At 42.4% G+C, this 18,219-nt stretch overlaps 1 protein-coding gene across 3 annotated transcripts in view; it reads left to right on the top strand.

Moving 5' to 3' along the window:
- Positions 1-17,165, top strand: part of nckap5l (NCK-associated protein 5-like) — a 43,368-nt gene extending 26,203 nt beyond the window's left edge. For 2 of the 3 annotated variants that reach the window (XM_055056695.1, XM_055056697.1), the window contains exons 3-13: positions 5,823-5,966; positions 6,521-6,589; positions 6,670-6,708; positions 6,807-6,926; positions 8,187-8,279; positions 8,527-11,357; positions 12,309-12,438; positions 12,611-12,683; positions 13,540-13,818; positions 14,229-14,386; positions 15,222-17,165. In XM_055056695.1, coding sequence (XP_054912670.1) covers positions 5,823-5,966; positions 6,521-6,589; positions 6,670-6,708; positions 6,807-6,926; positions 8,187-8,279; positions 8,527-11,357; positions 12,309-12,438; positions 12,611-12,683; positions 13,540-13,818; positions 14,229-14,386; positions 15,222-15,482 — 4,197 coding nt within the window. In that variant the 3' untranslated portion in view covers positions 15,483-17,165. Of the gene's footprint in view, positions 1-5,792; positions 5,967-6,520; positions 6,590-6,669; positions 6,709-6,806; positions 6,927-8,186; positions 8,280-8,526; positions 11,358-12,308; positions 12,439-12,610; positions 12,684-13,539; positions 13,819-14,228; positions 14,387-15,221 lie in introns of those variants that run through there. The other variant, XM_055056694.1, reaches the window with a different exon arrangement.
- The last annotated feature ends 1,054 nt before the right edge of the window (positions 17,166-18,219 follow it).

Below are 18,219 nucleotides of genomic sequence, written 5' to 3'. Positions count from 1 at the left end.
GAAAATATCTCAGCCTCTGATCGGATTTAATAAAGATGAATTTGTTGTTTCATTTTTACAATTGTTGAAGCAGCTTTTGAAATAATGTTTCAACCCTTTGCAGTTTTGCTTTTCTAGTTTCTCCTCACAACAAAACGAGCCAGAACTAAATTACAGCAGGGTGAAGCAGCGGGGGCGTAATATTGATGTTCGTCGGTGTGGTTGCACACGGACTTTAAATTTCAGCTTTATTTTAAATTTGAGCGATGCCTTTGTAGCAAAGGTTGTATTTAAATGCAGAAACCAGGCAGAGGTTTGATTATTGGGTTGCAGAAAAATCCGATAGTCTGCAGCAGCTACTTTTCAGACTTCTGCTGTTCTTCCGAGGATTATTTTAGCTGTTGGGCTGGAAATGACTTCACGATACTGCGGTTCGGTTCTTTCCATCACCCGATGTGGGATTACGATTCACGCATCGGCTCCTTCGCGTTACTTACCAACAGGAACAATAGTTTCTGTCATGGAGGGGAATACTAACGCGTCATTGTTCCTCGGAGCAGCAGCTTTGCATTCCCCCGGTGGTTTCTCTGTGACAGAACCGGCGGCTGAGCGGCTGCCAGCCCGGCTCCGTGGAAGGAGCCCGCCGGCACTGCTGCGCCGCCGGGAGCCACCGAGCCGGTCCTCCGCCCGTCAAAGAGGCTCTGTGTGCAGCCTCCCAAACCGCAGGCATCAAGGCAGTTCAGGAGCCGTGCAGCCTCCCTCCTCTTCCTCTCCCTCCATCATATGAACAGCAGTTTGGGGCCGCAAAAATCAATCCAAGGGCCACAAGTGACCCCGGGCCGCACTTTGGACACCTCTAGTTTCATACAACGCTCAGTGGTTTATTTCAGCGTGGATGAAAACTTTCCTGAAACCCATTCTGTGTTTAAAACAATATGGCGGACATATTTGTTTTTAAAAACCAAGTAAAATAACTCAACACAATTCAGTACAACATGAAACATGCTAGCTTAAGCTAAAACAGTTTAAAGTATTTTATGATTTGTGCCTGAATTAAAAACACAGCTTCATCTGTCTTCGAGACGAAACCACATCAGTGAACGCAGAACCAAACGGTCATGTATATATTTAGCCCCAGTTTTGTTGTCTTTTGCTCTATGCTGTAATTTCCACGCGGAGCAACGTGAGCAACGTGCACGCGGAGCAACGTGCACGCGCCTTGGTCGTCGCCGCCCGGAGCTTTAATGTGCATTAGTGAGGAGAGAAGCTGGTATTTATAACCACTCGGTATCGTTCCTGCATCCAAGGTCGGCCGGCCGGTGAAAACCTGCTTCCGTTCTTAGATGGGCTCCATTGATCAGCCCTCCATTATTCCTCTAGATGTGACTGCGTTGAGTCAATCGCGGTCCATAAGCAGCCGGAGCTTCAGATGCTGCTGCTCAGGTTGGTCCGTGAGGGATCGCTGTCGGCCATGTTCAATAATCTTCCAGTAAACACTTTGCAAACAGCTCCTGTTACTCGCAGGGTCTCTGCTCATTTCTTCTGACAGCTCTGAAAGCCGATGAACATTTACAACTATCTGCTGTAGTGTCTTGTGTTTTGATGGTGATTCCCATTTAATATTTGGAATATTTTCTTTGGTTTTAGTCATAAGAAGCTCGGATGGATAAACAGCAGAAATCCAAATTGATTTAGATTTTCCTCGCCTTGCTTGATGTTTGCTTCTCCTTGGCCTCTGCAGTTGTTTGGTTGCAAACCAAACCCAGTGTATTTCCAATACTCTGAATCAGGGTTTCTACTGGTTTTACCAACTCAAATTTAAAACTTTTTAAAGACTATTGTGAATGAAATTTAAGACCTGTATTGTGACAAATGTACAAAAGAAAAGAAAAATACATTTATTACTGTTTGTTGTCATACAGTTGAATCTGTGGCTCCATACTCTGGTTCCATGATCTACCCTTTTCCTTTTCTAAGCTGTATTTACCTCCATAATAACAACTTTGTTAAAATAAAAATAATCTCTCGGTTAAACTGGTGCTTTACCACCATGTCTTAAAACCGCTTAAACTCAAATTTCAGAGTTTTTGTTGTACCAAGTGCTGCTCTTAGGCCAGTTCTTGTATCAGCAGCACAAAGCGATTCCTGGGGAGCTTTAGCCGCGCCAAGGGAGCAAAACTGACACATTTCTGGGTCTGTCTGTGGCTTTTGGCAGCAGCTTTCTGCATATGGCTCTCTCCAGCCTTGACTCGAGTTTTTTTGAGCAGATGCATGTAGCATCGTATGGGTTCGCAACAGGAGTGAGTCAGTAGTGAAGACAAACATCATCCAGTCAACTAGTGATACATTTGATCAATTAACCACAAACAGGATGTCTGCAGGCTTCACCATCTCAATTTAATACTTTTAAAGACCATTGTGATTCAAATTTAATACCTGCATCCTGATGAAAATATGCAAAAGAGAATAAATTAGTGGTAAATTCACCCTTAACTGTGTTGGATGTAAAAAGCTAGCTAGCTAGGGTATATTAGAAGCTAGTTAGCATTAGCCCCCACTGCCTCACATCAAATAAAGTAATCAAGATGTCTGCGTGCAACAGAATTTAAGACCTGTAATTAACATATTTAAGGTGAAATTACAGCTATTAAAATGGATTTAAGACATTTTAAGACCTTAATTTTCGATGAATTTAAGACTTTAAAAAAATACTTTTTAAGGATGCACAGATGGACGGCTTCATCTTGGATTTGTGCCTCAGGACATAAAAGTTGTAGTAAAGGAGTTAAAAGATGTAAAATATGTTAGCAGGAAATATGAACTTCTGATTAGATCAACCTGACATGACTAAACAATAAACCTAATATAGAAATTGCTTTTCCTTCATCCTCTTGTTAAAATAGTTCCAGGTAAATGGTTTAGGTTCAGTGGAAATGATAGCCGATAAATAATGGCTTCAGAAAACTTCCAGCACTCCTCTTGTTTCCCTTTTCGCTGAAAACATTCACTTGTTCTGTGGAATCACAGGCAAAAAGGGAACCAGCAGAGGATGACGACATTAACCACAGTAAGGTTGAAAAGGATAACCTGACCATGGCTAAAGCAGCGCTAGGCTAGAGAACTTTCTGCAGAATCATCTGTGTTAACGTTTCATCTTATATTTGAAATTTAATGGAAACAGAGTTGAAACAAAGCGAGATAAATTTGGAAAATGATTTATGTGCTGTTGCTGGAACCGGTTTACTGGAACCCGGCTCGATCGGAGTGAATGAAGCGTTTCTTTGGAGCGTCTTTGATCGTAGGATTAACCCAGATTCTCACAGCAACGTGTGGGAGTGAGGTTAACTAAACCACATCGTGTGAAGGAGGAACATGTAACCCAGTTTAACCGGGTGACTCACTGTTCAGGGGCAACATCCAGGGAGAAATCAGGTTTAATGGAAGATAAAACCAATGATTTACCTGAGCTCAGCTCTTAATGTCCTTAAATGATCGATGCTATTGCTTTAATGCTTTCATCTTGGCAGCTTTTGTGACCGGTCAGAAAAACTGGAAACTGTGCCAGTTTCTTCCTGGCCTCCAGCCACAGAACCAGGCAAGTCTTATCCGCTCTAATGACTCCTCAGGATGTGGATCCACACACCGACCTTCCCCAGTAACACACTCTCTCACCTGGATCCCCGCCTGGCGGACCGGCGCTCAGCCTCACGCCCTGCAGCGTGCCGCGCTCTCAGACCCGGGCAGCCGGTCCGCTCGGCGTGGCGCTGCTGGTGCTGCCTGATCTGTGGAGGAAATGGACATGAAGGCTTACCTCTGCACACAGCCAGTGTGCGTGCGTGCGTGCGTGCGTGTGTGTGTGTGGGTTAGTCGGGTTACATGGTGGAGACAGCAGCAGAGGCAGGTTGGTCAGTGTTTGTTTTGGTTTGCTCAGGGAAACGGATGGAGGAAGTTTACTACAGCAGCAGCAGCAGCGTTTGAAACAATAAACCAAACTGGGATGACGGAAAAAACATTTTTCCACAACGTGGTTTCGCTTTAGAACCTCGTTGGATACCAATTTTAAACCAAGTGTGTTTCAGGTCTGAATAAATGGGGAAAATGCAAATAAAATGGACATTATTCCCAATGTCCAACCAAACATACGTCCTTCTTCTGTCTGTCCAGATTTTGGGGTTGAGCTTTGTCCTCATTTCAAGATAAAAGTTTGTATCTATATTCTGAAAATGCTACAAATCCTCTGGGAAGATGAATAATTCAGACAAAGATGCTGACGTTGTTAAATATCTTCTTGTCTTGGCTTGGGTTCTTGGTAACCATTAGCTAAATTAAAATGACAAACATTTTTTTTTTTTTTTTGCACAAAGAAAACTAATGACTCTAAAGACAGAGAAGATTCTTGAGTCTTTTGGTTTATGTTAGAAACTTTGGAATCATGTCAAATCCCTGGTTTGATTCCTGTTGTTTTTTTTTGTGTGAAACATTTCCAGCTTCACTTCTGTTTTCTCCTAGTTTGAGATAGAAATCTTTTGTTTTGTCTCGTCTGGATTATTGGAATGTGCTTCATAGACATCTAACCAAAACGTCCCCAGAACAGTTTACTCCTGACTAAATCCTCAAAAATTTGTCATACATTTCCACTTCTAATCCACTGTGGCCTAGTCAAAGTCTGGATTTAAATGTTAGAATCCAATTGAGACAAAGCATAGTGACCTTACATGGATATTTCTGGCCTGAAAACCTTCATTTGGGGAGAATTAAAACATTTTTGCAAAGGAGAGCCGGCCAAAATCCGTCCGCAGGGTGTAAAAGATAATGACCAGTTATAAGAAACGCTTGTTAGCGGTTCTTCCCACCAAGGGCGGCACAACCAGTTATTAGGTCTGGGCTCAGTTTTCATCATTTGAAACCTGCAATTTATATTTACTCTGGTTATCTTTGTTTGATATTAAGATCTGGTGATCTAAAAGTATTTGTGATTACAGAGACAGACCCGTCTGGTACGAAACTTTCAAACCGTTGTCAAAGTTAAATTAGTTTTGTTTCCGGGCAATTGCAAAATAAAATTTGTTAAGATTTATTTGCAATTAGTTTCTTTAAGATGTGATTCAGTGTATACAGAAAAAACGGATATATGACTGCAAACCACTCACACTTCAAAGCGTTAACTCCGAATAACCAATTTATACGAAATAAATTGGTCGGTTTAAAATTAATTTAAAAATGGCTTTATTATTAAAGAGTAACAAAATCCCAAATAAACTTTTTTAGCATTAAGTGTCTAAACTGGTACTTAGAAGGTGCTGCTTAAAAAGGAAAATTACTGGAAGTATCTTAAATTTGCTAAACACAGCGACAAAATTGCTAAGTTGGCGACTCTTGACCTGAACACATCCCCACACTTGGCCCCGCCCCCCAGCGTATCTTGGCTCCGCCCACTTTTGGTGGCATTTTTCTAAATTAGGTGTTGGGTAGCGTTTTGCTTTCACAGGGAATTTAGTTACACTTTGAACGACAAATCTGGATTGTTCACTTGTTTGTGCATGTGAGAGAGAGTTGGCACCCTCTGCTGGCCTGGATGATCCAAACAGTAGCTTACTTAGCTTAAATGCTAAGCATGGTTAGTTTAAAATGTCAAAAAGCTTTTGCTGCACAGAACAAAGCTTAGAAATTCAAGACAAGTTTATTCTCAAACATTGGGAAAAGTCTCTATCCAACTAAACACTTTAGTCTTTATTTTACTGTGTCTAACCAACATCTGACATGTTCGTCCAAAGTAGCTTTGCCTTTAGTTTAGGATAAAGATGGCCGCAGTTATGGCAGCAGAATTCCTCTCTTTGTTGCAGATGAGAACAATGTCGGATGAGGCAGAACAGAGAACGTGTGATGAGGATTTTGGTTCCGAGGAAGAGGAGGGCGAGGAAGGAGACGTGGAGTCCTACCTGGAGGACAACAGCAGCGAACTGATGGACCGACTCCGAGAGCTGGAGGTGAGTTAATAAGACCTCTAACACAGAACCAGATCATGGTGTTTGGGTTGGAGTCGGACGATCTGCTGTGGCGCCCCCTAGAGGAAACGGCAAATATTTTTACATAGGTATGTTTATAAATACTTTGGGTTTTTCTGACAAATCATCATGTTGTAGAGGTGGGCGACAGGGACGTAGTTTTACCATAATTTCTAGTATTATTGTGATAACAATAAAAGTGACAAAAATAACAAATTTTTGCTTTGTTTTTAAGACAATTGACAGATAAAGAAGTATGATTTATATCATTAACTCCTGGATCATAACTGCATTTAATCATATTTTCAAATTTTATTGTTACTTTTATTGAACAAACTGGAAAAAAATTGTGAAATTAACATTTCTGACATTTTTGGGGGTTAAAGTTAGTTGGAGTTTATTGTGACGACAACAACAAATCAAAATATCTGTTGTGATAATTGATCCTCTAAATGCCCACCGCCATCATCTTGTCCAGCAGTTCTAGTGTTTATCTGTAAACATCTGATTTTCACCCGTCGCTCATCGTTTTGAAGGCGGAGAACTCTGCTCTGATGTTGGCGAATGAGAGCCAGAGGGAAGCGTATGAACGTTGCTTAGATGAGGTGAGTCCACGTCGGGAATTAATGGTTCAGAAAACGCAGCGCCCAAACGTAACTGTGATGATTTTCTCCTTCGCTGACAGGTGGCCAATCATGTGGTCCAGGCTCTGCTTAATCAGAAGGTAACGCCAAACTTCAGTTTGTCTTGAATCTAAACCTCTGGCCTCTGACCCCTGGATTAGATGTAAACAGAAAGTCGCTGTGATCCGACTCTGAGCAGGATCTGCGGGAGGAGTGCATCAAGCTGAAGATGTTGGTGTTTGACCTGGAGAGGCAGAACCGAGCGCTCTGTGAGCTCTTCCAGCAGAAGCTGCCCAACCACCCCACCACTCACTACCAGGTAACTCGGATCACAGTTCCACACAACAACTTTCACGGAAAATGCAAGAAAAACTTGAAACGTTTGTTGCAGATATTTGAATTTGAACTGAAATGATCTCCTCTGTATTTCTGTACTAGATATGATATCATTGTCAGGCATGGAAGATGCTGACCTGTCATTCTTGAATATCTCTTGGGGCAGAAAGTTATTACATTTTTACTTATTCGAGTCCCAAAAAATATTTAAAATGAATGAAGTCAAGTCAGGACATTTAATCAACAGGGCAATAAAAGGTGCTTTACGTCATAAAAACATAACACAGTCATCAATTATGAAACAAGCAATGAAGATCACATTTTGTTAGATACTATAATCCAAATCATTATCAAGTATACAACAAATATACTGATAAGCAACTCTTAGCTCATCAACTTTTAGACTTGATTTCCAGGAAGTCAGTGTTTTTGCAATTTTCTGCAAAATTGCACAAAACTGGAAGTTTGTTTCAGATTTGTGGTGCACAGAAGCTGAAAGCCAGAAGAGGTCTGGAAGGTTTATACAACAGCAGCAAATGTATTTTAGTACCAATCCGTTCAGTACAGAAGCATTTTAAGGTCCATTCTCTGATCCAGAGTAAGACCTCTAGTTGTCTGATTGACATTTTAGGCCCAGTTGCAGTAATCCATGCAACTAAAGAAAAACACACGAGTTTCTCTAGATCCTGCTGGGACATTAATTCTTTAATCCTGGAAATGTTCTTCAGGCGATAGGCCGATTTTGTAACTCTCTTTATGTGGCTCTGTGGGTTCAGGTCAGAGTTCATCACTACATCCAGATTTCGGGCCTGATCTTTAGTTTGTATTTGTAATGACTGAAGCTGTGTGCTGCCTCCAGATCGTCCCTCTTTAGGTTCAAAGTTGACAGCGTAAGTTTCGTTTCTGTGTAGCTGGAGAAAGTTGAGGCACATCCTGACTTTGATTGGTTCTAAACTTCTGTTCAGTGACGTTGTAATGTAGAGCAGTGTATTATCATTTGTGTAGTTGTGGCAACAAATTGTATTTCTTGGTTGAAAAGTGTATTAATTATTGTAAAATCTAAATTTAATCACCGATGAATTGTCTGAATGTCTAAAAGCTTTTTCCCTGACGCAGCGGTGAATCTGTGTCTCATTTTGTTCCTACAGTTACAAAAATGAACCGTCTCATTGTTTTGTGTTTCTCTAATGGCCTCTGGCATATGTGCAGTCTTCCTAATTGCCCCGTGATTCTCCTGTTACAGGTCCAGGCGGGAACCCTCCCAGACTACAATGCACAGCTGCACAACGACTCGGCCAAACAGGTGGAGCCGGCCCAGACTGAAGCACAAGCCAAGGTGATTATTAAAGAGTCAAGCATGTAGAGTTTTAACAGACACTGAGAAGAAAATAGTGGGTCCACAAACCCCACCTGTGGGTGTGTTGAATTCTGACCTTTGCTTTGTTTTTAGCTCAGGCTGCTAATCTCCTTCACAGTCATTTCCTGTGCGCATGCACTCAAAGGTCTTCATGAACTGGATTGTTCAATTTGTTTAGGTGTCTACACTGAATACACTTTTGATCTTAATCTCCTTCTTTCAAAAGGGAAATGGCTTCCGCACCCAACATGCCTCCCCAGGCCCTCGTGGCCCCGCCGCCTCCATGGAGGCCCTGTCTCCATTCTTCAAGAAGAAAGCGCACATCCTGGAAGTCCTGCGCAAAATGGAGGAGACGGACCCCCTGAAGTTCCACCCGTCCACCACAAGCCTGTCTTTCTGCGACTACAGCCAGATGCTGATGTCAACAGAGGCTGTTCTTGCCACCGCAGACCCCCACCCGGTCCAGTGCAAGTCCCACCACACGCACTGTCACTGCTCCTGCAGCGACGCTGACGCACACCAGCACGTCAACGGCGACGGGGCGGTGAAGTGTGAGGGAGCGAGCACGTGCTGTTTACACTGCAAAAGGAGTCCGGACAATGCTCCGAAGCCATGCAACCATGTCTGTAGTCCATCAAAAGCCAGCTCCTCCACCCAGAGTCATGCTCCCGCAGCTGCTATGAGCGAATGTCACAGTAAGACCAGAGCAGGAGAGTCCAAGCAATGTACCGTCAACAAGGTCCACCAGCAGCCAGTAGGCACCTCAGCCCACTCAGCCACAGAGACAGCTCAGGGTCTGGAGGTGGCCAGAGTGGAACAGGACAGCTCTGAAAGTGCTGTTTCTGAGGAGCTGATTGGTTTCTGTGGCACTTCCAATCTGCCCCGTTCTGTAGAGGAGAGCATGCAAATCCCTCACTGTGTTGCGGATACAAGCAGCGGCATTCACAACGGCTTGGGGCATTCGTCCAGCACCACGTTGAATGACCCCTCAACTATCCCCGAGAGAGACCTCACAGACCAGGAAGCTTCCTCAGTCCGAGCCGGTGCATCCGTCAGTCCGAGCCCTTCTTGCCTCAATGATGTCAAAGCTGCGGCCATCAATTCCCCATCCAAGCTGCTCAAGTTCCTGAAGATCCCGACAATAGGGGACAAGGCCCAGCCACCAACCGCGGCAGTTCGCCTGAGCCCGCAGCTCACGCGCAACTCCAGAATCCCATGTCGCACCAACAACTACGAGGTGTATCACTCTCCGGTTCCTTCCCGCAGAGCCACCACCACGGAGAGGTGCAAGCAGCCCCCACCCCCACCGTCCAGGTCCGAGTCCTACCCTGCTACACACTCGGCACCGACCTCCCCGCCACAGCCTGAAGATGTCTGCTCTCTGACTCCTAAGGAAATAAGCTACAGCAGTCTCTCTGCACCAAAAACCAGTGATGGCTCAAAGTTGGAAAATCCATCTGCTGCATCCTTGGGTTCTCCCAGAGCTTCCCAAAAGGTCCCCCATTATGAAAATGTCTTGGAAATGTCCGCCTCCAGAGAAGAAGAGCCAACCCAGGGTCGTGAGAAAAGAAGTACTATCCCAACTCAAGCAAAGGCAAACGGTGGTGAGAGGAAGCTTGTTAAGTCTTTACCAGAAAGTGTCCCGAATCCTTCCCCTCAGCGAAAGCAGTCATCCTCATCTACGTCGGAGTCGACGTCTGATGATGAAGAGGATTCAGACAGTCCAGTATGGGTCAACCATCACAGTTTGCCAAACACAGCCGCCCTCAACAAAGCTCAGAGTCAAGCAAGCTACCCAAGAACAAGAGACAAACATGAGATGAACATAAGGGCGGCCTCTCAGCCTCCGCCGCCTCCTGTCCGAAGAAGTGACTCCTCATCCATCCCCAAGAGGCCTAACTCTGGGGCGGGTAGATCCCAGGCTGACTCTAGTCACCACGCTTTCAAAGACAGACTGGCGGCGCTGGGAAAGCTGAGGAGTTCTGAGGATTTACAAATCAGGCCTGTTGACGCAGCGATTGAGGGCGCCCCGGGAGAGGAGAGAAGCAAGATGGCCGAGAGATCCTCAGAGGTCCACAAAGAGGAGCAGAGGCATTCAAAGTACTCAGACTCTTTAGATAGTAAACCTAAAAGTAGCAGTGTTGGTTTGAAGTATCAGGGTCCATCTCAGATGTACGAACAGACCGGGAAATCTCAATCAGGTAAACCAGAACTGTGTGTACCCAAGCCTGAGGGCTCCAAGAGCAAAATTGGATTACCTTCTCCCAACACAGATGCTCCCCAGGTTCTACGCAACAACATCAAGTGTCCTGGCTCCCTGAATCTGGCTTACAATGTCAAAAGTGGTCCCCAGAGTAGCAACAGTCCTAACAAAATCCCCCCGAAGTCGCCCTCCAAACCTTGCCCAGGTGTATCTGTCCACCGGGGCGGGAAGCCCTCGGAAACGCCGCGTTACTCATCGAAGTCAGAGGAGAGGACAAAAATCAGCGGGAAAGGAAAGAAGAATCCAATGTATGGAGACAGCCTCCCGCCTCCTCCTCCGAGACCCCCGACGTCTGAGGCGGAGAAGCCGTTACCGCCGGCTCCCACTCCACAATCTGCTATTGAGCAGAAAGTGATGAAGGGGATCGAGGAGAACGTCCTGAAGCTTCAGGAGCAGGACCGCGGGGGGCAGAGCAGTGAAGTCAAGCAGAAAGCCTCAAACGGCATCGCCAGCTGGTTCGGCCTGAAGAAGAGCAAGCTGCCCGCGCTGAGCCGCAAAACAGACGCCACCAAAACCAAGGACGAGAAGAAGGAGTGGAAGATAAACATCCCCTCAGTGAGCAGAGACTCCAAAATGGCCAGTAGATGCAAAGAAGGCGTGGAAGGTCTGAACATCTCGACTCTGATGGAGAAGGCTGAGGGCCTGCGGAGGGCCCTCGAGGAGGAGAGGGCCTACGTGGAGAGGTCCGGTAGGGGCCACTCCTGTGAGGTGGTGATGGACCAAGCTCAGGGACAGCTGGCTGTAATGTACCGAGGGGGACGCTCTGACAACTTCATGCAACAGCTGCTTAACAGGTGAGGGCTCCAGGATGGTGAGTTAGTTTCAGAAACGAGGCTCAGCAATCTGGGGAATGCACTGACAAAAAACAACTTTCCAAAGTTCATCAGCCTTTATGTTGTGGTCACCTCTAGAATCATACAGCTTAAACCACATATTTACATTCACTGAATGAAAAGACATTGTTTTCTCTTCTTTCTGAAGGTAAACCTCTCTTGTTTTAGGCCCCTAAGAATTAAACAAATGATTTACATTTCCTAAATGCCAGAAAACGTTGCAAGAACATTTTGTAGACCCAAGTCATACAGTCTAAAATACAGTTATCACTGATACCAAACAAATTGATGTGACACTTTTGAATTCAGCTAAAGTTAATTCAGGTTTAATTTCACAACGAGGAGAAAATGTGCTTTTTTTATTTAGTGTATGTAAAAATCTGTATGTTCCTGGCCCAGGTTTCTGTGTGGACATCAAAACGTTCATGTAGCTTCGTCAGGTTCCTGCCGTTTTACAAGAGCCGACGTTTCACTGTGCTGCATGTGAATCTTATTTTAAGCCACCATCACATTTGCATGAGGCAGTTATTTACATAGAAGGCTGCAGTTGTTCTCAGTGGAGACTCTGTTAGTCTGTGCTCCATTACAATAACCCAACATGAGTTTAAAACTGGGTTAGTCTTTAAAATAACTTCCAGGGAGCAAAAATGGAAACATTTGAATTTGACAGCTGATTAAAAGCAAATAACCAAAATCTAGTAACAATAAAGTTCTCTAGCTGCTATTTTGGACTCTTAATGTATGCAATCAATGTATGGAAACTGTAATTACTGAGGTCGTCCTTCTGTGAGTCCTTGCCATGGATCAAAGTGTTTTCAGCCTTTTCATCTAACTGCAGGTTTCAGAATGCAGAAATATATGTGTAGCCTCTAACGAGGTCGGCTAACTTCATTTTGTGGTTGATGACTGTAGAGTGGATGGGAAGGAAGTGATCAGTCTGCCGCAGCGCCGCCTCTCGTTCGACTGCAAGACCTCCAAGCCGGTGTTCACTCAGCAGACCAGCGTCATCAGTCACACCACCAGTCATGAAGACATGGAGAAGGTTCCTTTATTCTTCATTTTTAGCTTAGACTAAAATAAGCATCCAGAACTTTGATCAGATCATCAAAAAGAAAACCTGGTTATGTGATTTCAGCTTTAAAGTCCATATTTGGCATCAGATTCGTGCAGTTTGTCTCTCAAGCGTTCACTGTTTTCTGGTTCTTTTCATGCAGGGATCAGACAGAATCAGCAAGATCACATCAGATGAAAACCTCGCAGATTCGGTTCACTCTCAGCACTTTGCAGGTAAGAGACATCTGCAGGGATTTCAAGGTGTTTTTTTTCAAAAGTCTGTGACGTCTGTGATCGTTTCACATCAGCTCCTCGTTCATTAGCATCAAATTCTTATCAGCAGCAGGATTTCAAAATGATCATGGAAGCAGTGTGTCTGTTTCAAAGAAAGAATCACACAAACCGAACTGGAAACGTCAGACCTTGATTACGAAGCTTTTTTTCTCATGAAAACTTTTTTCTTTAAATTTTAAGATGTTTAATCTGAGAAAAAAAATCTCATCTTTTTCTGCAAATAATTTGCTAATGTTCTGGCAATAAAACAAAAATGATTTTAGCGTGGATCGTCGTACAACTCTCAGAAAGGATTTCAAAAAGTGGCTTTAGAGCCAGTATTAGAGCCAGGCTGTGGCAATAAAACACAAAATAAAACACAATACCAGCAGCATAAAGAGGTAAGCTCAGCGAAAAACTTCTTAAAATACAGAGGAAAAAGTTGTTTTAATGAGAGAAAAGCTTCTAGTGTGATTGAGATCTGATGTCCCGTTCTGGTTTAAAACCAGCTGACCAAATGGGCTGGAGTTCAGGTTGGGTTGCTCGGTAACAGGTTGGGTCAGTGCCTGCTAATTTGTGAAGTTGTTTTTGAAATGACACATTTTCCAGACACCAAAAAACAAATTTATTGCTTAATTTTAATCTCTTGAGGTGTTTTTAACCCAAGTAGAAGAACAAAATATGAAAAATGTTGAGTTTTGTATAATACTTCCAAATTAATGGTTGGATTGCAGATCCAAGAGGGATTTCAACACTTTCTAATGCTAAAGTGTGATCCTAAAGCATTCCCAAACCTGCTTCCTCTTTGCTGCTGCAGGTTCCGGTGCTTCCACCTACACGCTGGACAGCGGCATCGGTACCTTCCCTCTTCCTGACTGCAGCAGCGGAGCCGCGGGCCGGGGCCCGTCCAAGGGGCGGGCGGGGGCCGAGCACCACGCCGCCGGGTCCCCGGGTCGATCCGGGCGGCGGGCCCGAACCCTAGACCGGGAGCTGACGTCGCAGGAGGAATGCTTCACGTCGCACAAGCAGCTGATTCCCACCATCCAGTACTGCTCCATGCTGGAGGGGAGGAGCTCCGCCGGAGTCACACGTGAAGGTGCCTGAAAAAAAATAAATCTTCCCAGTTTATCTCAGCTCAATCTGCCAGTGAAACTAACTTATTTATGAATATTAAGGAAACATTGACAAGTTGCTGAAAAGTGATTTGTAAGTTAGTTTTGTCTCATTTAAAGTGTACTAGGATATTTGCACTAGAAACTAGACTAAAAGTACTTGGTAAGAGTTTGTGTTTTTGCAGTGTAATGTCAGGTTTATCACAATGTTACTTGATTAATTTGTTTTTGTGCAGGTAAAAGAGAAAGAATTCACAGTAATATATTGGAGGGGAAAAAGTACATTTTTCCTCCTGAAGCCTTTCAACCTGGAGGATTTTTGGTGCAAAATGTTTGTGCATTCCTGCCTTTGTTTCTCCTGAAGGTTTTAATTCGTCTTAATTTCCATCTGCAGATAAAGAGGCACACGGAGCAAACGTGTTCTCTCCTCGCTCCAAGACTTGGACGTTCCCCAATCTGAAGACTCCGGCCGGACCTGCAGAGGTTTACCTGGCCGTGGAGGAAGAGGAGGAAGAGGAAGATGCTGTAACATTTGGATCCCCGTTCAGAGGGGTGAGCTATCCTTCATAAAACAAAAAAAAAGTTTGAATAAATTTGCGAAAACGTTACTTACCAATGTATCTCAATAAATCAGAATATCATGGTAAGGTTATTCTGATCCATTACAGGCTTTTGTTTTACCACACCTCACTTGCAAAATGCTGCGTTTCCATTAATTAAGAAATACAGTTAATATCATGTGAAAAAAGCTGGGAGATTTTTAACTTATAACATGGAAAAATTGTCTGAGTGGAAAAAATCTGCCACAGAAACTGGTACTTTTTTTTTACTTCAATATTTTTCATGTCTTTATTTTCTGTACACATGTCAAAAACACAAGAACAAACAAGTATAGAAATAGAAAAACAATATTTAAATTCCTGTCAGTGGCAACAACGCAAAATATAGAGCAAAAACAGTAAACTTATCACACCTTCACTTTATTATATAATCAAAGCAGCAGAATCCTTCCTGTATATTTTCCTTAAACATATCAAGACAAACTAAAGATCAAAGTTGTTTGTTTAGCAAATTATTTTTATGCATTTATTGCATTTAAAGAGTGAAAAACACAGTTCTAATTCTTCACAACAATTATTCCACAACCTCTAACTGAGGTATTAATATTAATTTCGATGAATAAGTCGCGTTTAGGCAGCACAAAAACGGCTTTGTGTGCGTCTTGTGTGATGCGTGAACAATCTCTGTAATGCTAAAACGCAGAACTACATTCTTCTCTTCTGAAATTATTAATGGCTTTAATATTAAAAATTCACAGCTGCAACCCACTTTTGTCTTCTGGACCTGATGCTGTTACATAAGCTGACCATAAATTGTTTTCTTTCAGAACATGAAAGCCGGCGGCCCGTCCTCCAGTCGAGTGGTGGACCCGGGCAGCCTGCCCGTCCCGGCCCAGTCCGGGTTGAGCCGGAGGGGGAAGACGCGCGCGCCCAGCGTACCCGAGATGAGCCGGGAGGCGGGGCTTGAGCTGCTCAGGGAGCGGCCAGAGGAGGCGCTCTCCCCCAGCCGCCCTCAGGTCCTCGAAACCCCCGAGTCTCTGAGCGACTCGCTGTACGACAGTCTGTCATCCTGCGGCAGCCAAGGGTGATGGCAGAGGGGGCCTGCGGGGGGCAGAGGCCCCATCTGTTCACTCTGAAGCTACGACGGCATATTGGGGCCATTGTAGATGGAGGAAATAAAAGGACAAGTACATTTCCACCAAGGAAATTAGAAATTTTGATATTAGATGCTGTGTAGAAAAAACTGGGAAATGTCTGAGTTTGAAAAATTTTTAATTTGCCAGAAAAACTAAGACTTTTTTAGGTTAATCTCAGAAAAAAAGAATATGGAAGTTAGAATTATAAAAAGTCATTTTCTGAATTTCAAAAGAGGGGGAAAAAAGAAAATTGGAGATTAATCTCAAAAACTTTCTACAAAAACTCTTGGAGATTTATGAGTTTCAAAAGTTGAAAGTTGGATATTTGGAAATTTTCTGAATTGGAAAAGTCAAAAATTTGCTAGGAAAAAAGAAGTTTTGAGATTAATCTCAGAAATTTTCTAGAAAAAAACTTGGAAATTCTATGAGTTTAAAAAAAATTTCCAGACAATTTCTGAGTTTTGTTTGAAAAGGTTTTTGGCTGAAATGTACTCCTCCTTTTTTTTTTCATTATTATCTGCTCTGGCCCTGACACGCCGGCGTACTGATGCTGCTCACCTTGAAGAAGAAAACATTTGTGCTTTTGCTGTCGTCGGTCAGCTGTTGCAACTGGAAAAGACGGATCGATTTCTTCTCCTCAGGATTTCCAAAACACGTGAAGCCAAAATAATTTAGGTTGCTCACTTTTTCACAATCAGACTGAACTGTGGACACTTCTCTTCAACTGATGTATACAAGACTTAAAACAAAACAAACAAACAAAAAAAAAACGCATGGCCCAGCTAAAGATCAGCACAAGAGGTTGTCACTTCTGTACAGAAGAGGATAAGGGCCACCGAAAAAAATAAATAAAATCGAATTCTGGACTTTCTGAAAAATAGTCTAAATTTTAACTTTAATCTTCAATTCTAGAATTTTATATTAAGTTCCAGAATTCTGAGTCTAGAATTCAGTTTTTTTTTCTTAGAATGCTGACTTTTAAGCTCAAAATTATGACTTTTTTTTAGAATTCTTGAATTCTGAGTTTTTTTTTTTTTCTTTTTCCAGCGGCCCCAATCTTCTTCCGTACTCCTGCTAGTCGCTCAGAAACGTTTTGTTTTTTCGTTCTCATTCTGGTAGAAAACTCTTCATTCGTCGTGAAATACTGTTCTTCTTCTTGACATCGTTTCACCGTAGAGTGTTGAGAAAAGATTAAAAACAAAACTTGAGAGCGCCTAGAAAATAATAAAAATAATAATAATAAAAAAAAACAAAGAATGTTCATGTCTGTGTTCTCTGGTTGCTTCTCATGTATCATCATGTTTTAATGTAAAGAATAATTTTATTGATCATGTTGGTATTTTTTTCACAGCCAGGGACGTGTCTGTTTCTGAATCATAATGCATTTTAAAGGTAATATATGCCAGCAATAATAACATGGACTAGAGGGAAAAAAAGGCTACATCATCTGATGGAAATGTATTTTTTATTATTTATTTATTTGAAATCATCTTTACGTGAAATCTGCAGTCCATTTTGCCGAGTAGATTCAGCTCTGATCTTTATGTTTCTCCATCTCCGCCGTTGGTTTCTTAGCAAATAGAAAATCCTTACTGCCGTTTTTTCAACTTTCTAAATAAAAGTGTTTTGATTTAAGGTCGCTTCAAGTGTTTTTGTTTTCCCCCAAAGTGCAGGATTCAGGTTCAAGCTGGAAAGGCATTCAGTGAGATATTTTGTTTTATTTTCAATGTTCTCAAATACAGAACAAAAAATATGGATTTTGTTTCCAGACGTCGTCTATGCCAGTTTACATTCTTTGATGCTGCTTGTTGATCCAAGATACCAAGTGTTGGGTCGATAATTTAGTTTTAGATTCCCTTAATATTTATTTTTTTTGTTTTGTAGTTATAGAAAGGTTTTTGTTTTGATTTGCTGTTTTTTGCACTTTATTTAGAAAACAATGCACACATTTGTTTTTCTATTGTTCCCGTTTATCTTGCATCATTAAAGTGATAAAAGCGCTATAATCTAAATTCTGTGCCAGATTTTGAAAATAATTCAAAGAAGAAAAAACAAAAACCGTCTGAAGGTCAGGAGTCCAAACTACACATCCCTGTAGTTTGGACATTTATCCGCCACTACGCTGCTCTTTTAGATGAATCAACTTGGAAAATTTTAACTCCATGTAATTGTTTTAAGTAATTATTTAAAATCTAAGTTCTTGCGTAGTTTGCAGATTAGGATTACATCTGAATATTTTGTCTGTGATCCAGATTTTTCTGCAGAAGAAGACTGAACAAACTTATTCTGAATTTATCATTTGTGTGGGTAATTGCAGCAGTAATGGCCACCGACCAACAACCTTTAACCTGTCAGGACCAAACTATTTCCACTTCACTTTGTAACAATGTTTTTTTTTTTTTTCTGCAACCCTGTTTCTGAGGAAACCCACAAACAGGAACATTTGTTATTCTGTCATAAATGTTCAGTTTTTCAACTGGAAGACTGAATTTACTTCACATTTATTTTCGCTGCTCGCTCAAGAACCTTCGTCCTCTCAGTTTCTCATCTGGATTCCAGTTTCACACAAATTTTATAAATTTTTTCTGCATCTCGAAGAAAAATGTTTTTTTATTACATAGCAAAGAAAAATTTTTTTAACAATTTTACTTTTTCAAATGAACATCCTTAAAAAGTGGAGAAAATGTGC

This window comes from Poeciliopsis prolifica, unplaced genomic scaffold, assembly GCF_027474105.1.
Source record: "Poeciliopsis prolifica strain line A6 unplaced genomic scaffold, Auburn_PproV2 SCAFFOLD046, whole genome shotgun sequence".
Taxonomy (NCBI): domain Eukaryota; kingdom Metazoa; phylum Chordata; class Actinopteri; order Cyprinodontiformes; family Poeciliidae; genus Poeciliopsis; species Poeciliopsis prolifica.
Note: the sequence above shows the minus strand (reverse complement) of the source record. Positions and strands in the feature narration are given on the sequence as shown.